General features: G+C 37.7%; 1 protein-coding gene across 1 annotated transcript; it reads right to left on the reverse strand.

Annotated features, from left to right (window-relative positions):
• Window positions 1-1,043: 1,043 nt before the first annotated feature.
• Window positions 1,044-4,002, reverse strand: LOC113282980 (RPM1-interacting protein 4-like). Its single transcript, XM_026532085.1, has 4 exons — window positions 3,774-4,002; window positions 2,350-2,946; window positions 1,516-1,692; window positions 1,044-1,409 (listed from the first exon to the last, which is right to left on the reverse strand). The coding sequence occupies exons 1-4, from the start codon at window positions 3,777-3,779 to the stop codon at window positions 1,389-1,391; spliced, it is 801 nt and encodes a 266-aa protein (XP_026387870.1). The 5' UTR covers window positions 3,780-4,002; the 3' UTR covers window positions 1,044-1,388.
• Between the last annotated feature and the right edge of the window lie 4,615 nt (window positions 4,003-8,617).

The raw sequence follows: 8,617 nt of genomic DNA on the forward strand, positions 1-8,617 counted from the left end.
AAAGACAACTGAAAAAGCCTCCACAAAGACCAAGTCTTATTTGTAAGGCGGGGGTCACCTCACCATATCGCGTTCTTTTGCTTTTGCTTTGTGTCAATAATTGTACATATTTTAGTTTCAAATGGGACATGAAATAAAAAGAAATGTTATGCAAGTTGTGCAGCAAGAACCTTTCTCTTGCCATCCATTATAAGTTCTACTTTCGTTCAATGTGTAGAGAAGGGGGAACGAAAAAATAAAAGTTGTTTGATAAGTGAAGTGATGTGACCATCATAAAGTGGTCTTCAAGTCTTGATATCGAAAAAAGAGCTCGTACACGCGGCAGATAATGTCATTGCAAGCATGCCATAGAGATGGCTGGATTGGGTGGTAAGGTTCAGAAATGCACATCAGAAATTTATCCGGCCTCTTTAGACAAGTCCATCACATCTGAATCTTGATGGAAATGGTATGCACGATCACTTTAAGCACGCACTATTGATATGTACAGCACGGCTTAACCGTAACTATCACATATAAGTAATGGGCAGTTTAAGCGGTTCTGTCTGTTTCTGGGTGCTTCAATTCTTAGGCTCCAGGGGCTTTGGGGCCTGGGAGAAGATGGGAATAAAAGGAGAAATCTTTGAAGGCCAGTAAGGGCAAACCGTAAGGTTAAGGCACCACAACTCATCAAGCATGCGACAAGTGCAAAACATACATCCAAGTTACTTCATTGTTTTCTGAAAAGATACAGTGCAAATTAGTTGCCAGCATCACAAATCAAAAGCTGATGGTTCTACTTCTGCTGTCACTGGCCAATTGGTATGCATTGTCGAAAGCACAAGCAATTTAAACCTAAGCAACTGTCAGGAATCAAGTTAAAAGGGATTTGGGTCAGATTAGCTTGTTTCTTTACAAAATGATAGAAAACACGCCTTTCAGCCCAACAAGATATCCATTCAAAAGTGATTAAGGTGTCCACACAAAGGCGTACACCTAAAACGGCATACACCATAGCACGTTTCAAAATGCAACATGAAACAAAGAATCGTACGCAAGCAAGAAACAAAATGGGGAAAAGAGAAACGTTACATCAATCACAATAATTAATACAGTTCCTAATACAAGATAGCTACGAACAAATACTAGTAAAATACCCAGTAGATCCAAAAGAGTGGAAACAACTACGATACCTAAAACTTAATTATCTAAAGAATATATTTCTATATCATACTTAAAAGACATATACATAGGAGGATACAAATACAAACAACAGAAGAAGAGACGACAAAAGAAAAACAAAAATGTTTCCTCACAAAGAAAAAAATCTCAAATTATTATGTCACAAAATCACATACCAGACATACAAGTAGTGATAGAAAGAATGATTACTAAACAATGGGTGATCTTTAGAAGAAGCAGCATCGAATCTGAAAGTTAAACAGAAGAATATTAAAAGATGCAGAAACCAAAGCAGTAACCAACCGTTAGGTGAGGAACCTGACCAATAGAAGTTCCATACACAAATAATGTTACCTTAGCATTGACGCGTTCCTGTGACTGGTGATTAGGACTTGGCATGCTAATCACATTTGCCCTTTCAGCAATTCTATCCTCCTTCACTCTCTCAAAGATACCAGTATATGCCTCACCACCAGAAGCATCAGTCTCGTCCCAATCACCTAATCTTGGTATAGTTGAAGGATTTGCAGGCTGCAGAATCAGAAAGTACATTATGTTCTCAACTCTGATCAAGATTTCATAAGTAAAATGTTATCTAACGGACTATTAACTTTTGAGTCTATGAAAAAATCTTTATTCTTAGCCTGCGTAACATGTTTTCTGAAAAGTGGGTACGCAAAACATACATCAATTAGCTGTGGGATATTTAATGGTCAATCCCAGCATCATTCCAACATGTAACACTCGACTGTTGGGGCCAGAAGTTCAAGAACAGGTTAATATCTTGATATATCATGATTTACATTGCAAGGAGCACAGCTTCTCTTGAAATCAGCCTTTAGATCATTTTTAAATGAAACTCACAGATATATGTAGTGTAACTCAAATGCAATCCATGAGAATGTTCAAGTGCCCTTCTACACTGCTAATTATGTAAACTACAAATAATCACTTTTAAGTGAAAAACATCCATCTTATTTAACAGAGAAATTTTATTTAATAACTATTTAGAAAGATGAAAAACTACAGTGACTAGTGCTGGAATTTGGTATTACCAAATATATTGGGAAGAAATGATCCAAATGTACAGTGTTATGAAGGAAAACCATATAGATAGATATGCACGCTCAAACAGAATTATCTATAAATACAGCATGGAACATGTAAGGAATTAAGAAGAAAGCTTACCGATTTCATTCTGGAAGGCGTAGTATTTGGAGTTGCCCCATTGTTACTTTCAGTTTGTCTTCTTTCCGGCAACGGAGATGACCCACTACTCCCTCTGCGTTCAGGAAGACCACCAGTTTGCCGTGCAGCCCTTCTCGAGTTATCTGTTTCTCCAACCTTAGCCTGATAACTTTGGTGACGAGGAGATTTTTCAATCCCTTCACGGTCAAGTCCAGAAACTCGCTGAGCAGCCTGTCTTGAATTATCTCTAGACCTTCCTCTACCATCACTACGGTCTGAAAGAGAATCTGCAGAGGCTCTACGTGTTGTAGGATCCTGGCGTGAAGGAAAATCATTGTGCCTCCTAATATCCTCACTTTCCCCAGTTGAACGATTCTTACCTCCATGTGTGTTTGTTTCAAACCTACCTTGAGAAGAAGTAGCTTTTACTGCAGGCGGTGGTGTTTCTTTTGAAAAGGATTCTGGGTTTTGTTGGGGATCATTTGGATTAATCATCTTCCCTCCAGTTTTACCCTTCCTTGCATTATCGAAATATGCTGTGTATTGGCCATTCTCTCCATTTTGCCACTTCCCAAACTCAGGTACATGCGGTTTTTGCTGTCGATGAATACAAAAATTAGCATCATTCTAATATCCAACCGTTCTTAATAACATAAATTAGCATCAGTCAAGACACCCCAACAGTTGTGTATCGTTCAATTGATGCATGAGATGATTGATAATTCAATTGAGCTCCACTACTATTACCGAAGGTCATGACACCCGATAAACAAACAACTTTCTAAGACATAACAATTCCATATATGAGCTAACCAGCAACACTAACTCAGCAATTTCACACTTTTTCTTTTAAAAACGAAACGATTAAGCTTCTAGTAATGCGATGAAACAAAGACAAGTATACCATTGCAATCTCAGTATTAACTAATCTATCAAGATAGATTTGTATCTGAGGGTTCCGAATTTCTGGCCAGTTTCAAGTTTTACACAACACAACATGGCCTTTTATAAACCCCCAACAATCACAACAACTACCCTAAAATAGCTAAGACTGCAATTTCAACATGACTACAGATTACAAATAGACTCAATCAAGAATCTACCAGAATTCATTATCATGAACTTAAATTAGCACCAACAACAAGATTATTCAACAAATGAGATGAAATGAAAATGGTTAATTCTACAAAACTAGAATCAACAACACCAACACAGCTTCACACATGGAAAACCAAAACAAATGAAATCAATCATAACCAAACCCATTCAACAAAAACAGAAGAAAAAAAAATCACAGCAATTCCATCCGTAAATAATCAAGGAACAAATATAGGAAACTAATTTCACAACAAATAAATCAATACCCACATCCAAAATTATCCCTACAATACCAAAAAAAAAGCTGAAAATTATTAAAGACTCACCGCCATTTTGGGTCACTTTAAGCTCAAGAATTAAAACCCAGAGAGAAAGAAAGAGAGAGAAGGGGGAGATGAAAAGAAAAGGAAATTATATACAACAAATTTGGAGTCAATCGTCTTGAATTTGGAAGGAAGGCAGTAGAAGAAAACCTCTCTCACTACCCATTGACCTTAAGTAGCCACCGGTTTAACTTGACTTTTCTTTATTCCAACTCTCCTCTCTTATTACAGTCCTTCTCACCATAGCTGTATATGTTAGTATTTAACAACAACAACCCCATAAGGCCACAAACACAAACCAACCCCTATCTCTATCTCCCCCTTTGGATTGATTAAGGATCACTGTTAGAAGAAGCATCTTTAAGTCTTACTACTAGGTGGCAACATGTAATAAGTTGCTGCAGCTGCAACACTACCAACTTGCAAATTTTCTTTACAGTCAGTGTAGTATTTTTGTTTTTTTTAAATTTACTACTTTTTGATTTTTCTTTATTAAGTAGCTGCCAGGTAATATGTAGTCGTTTTCTTTTTAGGAGTCGAAATATTCAAGCACGCCTTTGACTTATGTTGACATGGTCTCTTTCCTTTCGCCTGTGACCCTCCTTCTACGCTCCCGTGAGCATCGGACTATTTCTTCTGCTTTTTCATTTATTTTATGAGGATGATTGTTGGAAGTTAAATCAAGATATGGTGATTTGGTTCGTGGATCAAAATATGATGTTGATCCAGTCCAAGTGGATCAATTGTTGCAGTTGACGTAGTCAAGTTGGATCAATATACGATGTTGACACACTGTGCGATATTTGGAAGTTGGAGCTAATTTGAGAAGCAAGTTGTGTCGGTTGCTGTATTTAGAGTTTTACTATGTTTAGAGTTTCTTTGTGTTTATAAAAGTGTGCTTTATTTAGAGTTTGATTTTATTAGGAAAGTACTTTGAGTGATTGTCAATTTTTTGAGACTATAAGTAGATTGTTAAGCCATGAGAGAATGTACACCGAATTTGATTATCAATGTAGTCTTTTATTACTTCCGCGTGTGCTCTCGTCTCTCTTACTCGATTCTACATTTGGTATCAGAGCAAGGTGAGAGGAAATCAGAGCAAGATGAGAGGAGAAGGAGAAAAAATTGAAGACAATTCATGATACGTATTATTCTTGTTCATGGTGTTTTTAGGGCTTCCAGTTTTAGTTAAAAAAAAAGAAGTTTAAAAAAGAAGAAAAAAGTAGAAGGCTTGTCAAAGCCTTGGTGCTGTGTCGGTGTTTTTAGTGTTCGTGAACGATTTGCTTGTGTGGGTGCATTTAAAAAAAAAAAAAAAAAATTGCTGCTGGAATATTTGTTTGCAAGCAAGGTAGAAATGGAAATAGAGGAACGTGAGCTAAGAAGGTGTAACTCTTGGTTTTACGCTGCTGCTAAAGGGTCATTACGTAGAGATATGGATGCTGATGTTACAGCCCTAGGTTTCGTGGGTGTGCTGTACTTTTGGAGGTCAGGGTACGCAAGTTTTGCTACAAGGTCTAATGAGAAAAACCTACAGCCCAGATGGTTTGGGTTTGAGGTCGAGTGTGTGGAATATTTGGTCCAAGGTGGAACCCTAAAAAAAACACAAGACGAATTCCAGATGGTGAATTAGGGTTTGGGTTGATTGACTGTTGTTGGAATCAATGGAGCTGTGATGACCATGAGTGATTGGAAGTGATACCACAACCGGTGATTGATGGAGTGCTGATAGACTTGAATCGAGAGAGTTGTTGCTGCTCGGGAGAAAAAGTTGCTGGCTGCCATTAATGGTGGTTATCGGTGGACGGATGAACTTTAAGACAAAGGTTCTTGTCCAAGAAAAGAGACATGAATCTGTAGCTCGGTTCTGAGTTTGCATTGAACAAGAAGCCGACTGCCATCCAAATAGAGATGAATGGAGGACACGGGTGATGTTTCCTGATGCCGTGAGTGCTTAGACATGGGTTCTGGTAGGTGTTGCTGCTGCTATAGGAGGCATATGGAGCTTGGTTGTTGGGCAATGGAGATTCATAGTTCATGGCTGCAGTGACGAGTTTATGACGACGGAAGATGGAAATAAAGATGTATTAGCTGTGGAGTTGGTACTTGGGTGAGTCTGAGTTCGTAAAAAAAAAAGGTAAATGTTATTAAAAGTTTGTAACAGTGTGAGTGTTACAAACGTTAGCTAACGGTTATAGGAGAACTGTGACAGATGAAGAGTAGTGTGACTAAAGGATGTCACAGTTAAGAAGAATTGTTACAGGCGCATAACAGAAGAAAAGTGTCACAGTTGTGAGAGTGAGCGTGACAAAGGGTTAAACAGTGCAGAAGTGTGGCAGTTTCTGTACGAGGTGTTGCAGAAATCAGAATTGATGATGGTTGAGAACAAGGGTTGCTGTGGCAGAGCATTGAAGGATTTTGGAAGACGAAGAAGTTTAAGGTGAGTGGTTGATTTAAAGGGTTAAGTCATGAATTCGAAATCAATGAGGATGGAGGATCAAAGATTGTGTTGCAGTCAAGAAGGATTGGTACCGTTTGATGGCGGATCAAAGGTATTTCAGTAAAAAAGGACTGGTACGGTTTGATTAAGGTGACTAGAATTCATAAACTTAGAATGACAAGGTATGTTGGGTGGTTATGTTTGATCTTAAGGGAGGATGGTATCATGTTATGCTCAAACATGGTGATTGAAGAGTTTGTTACAGAAACTTGGAAGTCCTACAAAGTGTGGCAGACTTTGTGATAGTTATTGCTTGTGGAAGAAGCATAACAAGAGAAAGATTGTGAGAGAATCTTGAAGAAACAAAGAAGAGTGAAGGTTTTGCAACACTACTGGAACAAGAGAAGAAGAAACAACAACAATGTTATGAAGAAAGAGAAGTAATCACCAGGTGGTGATGAGAGATTGAAGAGAAGAGACGTCACAAGGTTGTGATCGTGAGAAGTGAAGCAATCCCAGTGTGGGGATTTGGCTAGAGTTGTGTGAAGCAATCCCAATGGGGATTTGGCTATAGTTGCGTGAAGCAATCCCAATGGGGATTTGGCTAAGAGTTGTGTGAAGCAATCCCAGTATGGAATTTTTGTTTGGTTGAGTTGCAGTTGGTGCTGTAATTTGAGAAGAGAGTGATCAACAAAAGGAGGTTATAATGCCTATGAGTTGAGGAGAACATCACAACAATTAATAAGGTTGTGATCGTGAAGATATGGCAACATGTGTACTTTAGAAGAGAATAAAGGTTTGTGAACTGTGAAAAGATCAGTTCTAGACATCACTAACTAACGGTTGTGACTCTTGTTAAAGTAACATGTGAAGAGAAGATCAAGAGATGAAGATGAGCTACAATACTCGGTGATGAGTTACGGAAATTTGTTTTTGTGTTCCGCTGCGATGAAGAAGACGTGAAAGAAGTTATTAAAGAAGTTTTTGATTATTGCTATGGTATGATAGCAATACGAAGTGAGTGTTTGATGATTGTTGTTAAGTAATGAAGAAGATTGGTTTATTAGCTAAGTTAGATGTGGTTTGTGAATTGAGTTTGTTAATAATGACGGAATTCTGGAATGAGAAAAGACAAGAACGTGTTAACGTTTATCAATGGAATAAGAGGAATGGAAAATGAGAAAAGACAAGGACGTGCAAAAGTTTGTCAATGGAAGAAGAGGTTTACGGAATTCTCGTTGAATGATATCTTGGTTTAAGGGAGGATGTTGGAAGTTAAACCAAGATATGGTGATTTGGTTCGTGGATCAAAATATGATGTTGATCCAGTCCAAGTGGATGAATTGCTCTACTTGACGCAGTAAAGTTGGATCAACATACGATGTTGACACACTGTGCGATATTTGGAAGTTGGAGCTAACTTGAGAAGCAAGTTGTGTCGGTTGATGTATTTAGAGTTTTACTAGAGTTTCTTTGTGTTTGTAGAAGTGTGCTTTATTTAGAATTTGATTTTATTAAGAGAGTACTTTGAGTGATTGTCAAGTTTGTGAGACTATAAGTAGGTTGTTAAACCATGAAAAAATGTACACCGAATTTGATTATCAATGTAGTCTTTTATTACTTCCGCGTGTGCTTTCCTCTCTCTTGCTCAATTCTACAATGATGATGTAGAGGTTGTGTGGGAAACATGTCACTCAAAAGAATTGGCAGCAGTGAATCTTATGCACATGTTTATGCCACTCACACATGCATAAATGAAAGATAACTTGTTTGTTGAGTAATCGTAAAATGAGTGATCCGTTCACATGTTTAAAATATGTTGGAATCATAAAACTGATAAGTAATAATTTATAAAATGTCACTCCTTCCACACAAAAAATAAGTAAGATCGATCATTTACACGGGAGGCCAGCCCTTCGGAGAACCTTTTCCTAGGAAAGTGACTAAAGAACCAACGTGAAAGAGCATTTCGACGAATACACAGCCGGCTCCGTGGTAACCTATATTCTAGTCTTCCTTTGTAATTTGTAATAACAAATTTTTAAATTCCTTCAAGAAAAAAAAAAAAAAAAAGAGAAAAGAAAAGAAAAGAAAAAAAGAATAACAAATGTTTACCACCCATATGGTCTATTGCTTTACGTTTTTAGGTGGTTAGAGACTGTACTCCGACGATCTTATCATGTTAGAATACTACCCACACGTTTACAAGTCGGCTTCTGTTTCAAAGTTCCAATATGATCGGTTCCAAAGTTTCCAAGGATGCTAACAGGGTACCATTTTTTTTAGGGGCGTACCAATTCAAAGACAAATATTTTTTGTTCTATATGCATATTGGTACATCCCATACAAAACGATACCCCCACTAGCAGGCTTGAAAGTCCCAATTTAACTATCTGGCCTTCGCGAATAA

This window comes from Papaver somniferum, chromosome 5 (genome assembly GCF_003573695.1).
Source record: "Papaver somniferum cultivar HN1 chromosome 5, ASM357369v1, whole genome shotgun sequence".
Classification (NCBI taxonomy): domain Eukaryota; kingdom Viridiplantae; phylum Streptophyta; class Magnoliopsida; order Ranunculales; family Papaveraceae; genus Papaver; species Papaver somniferum.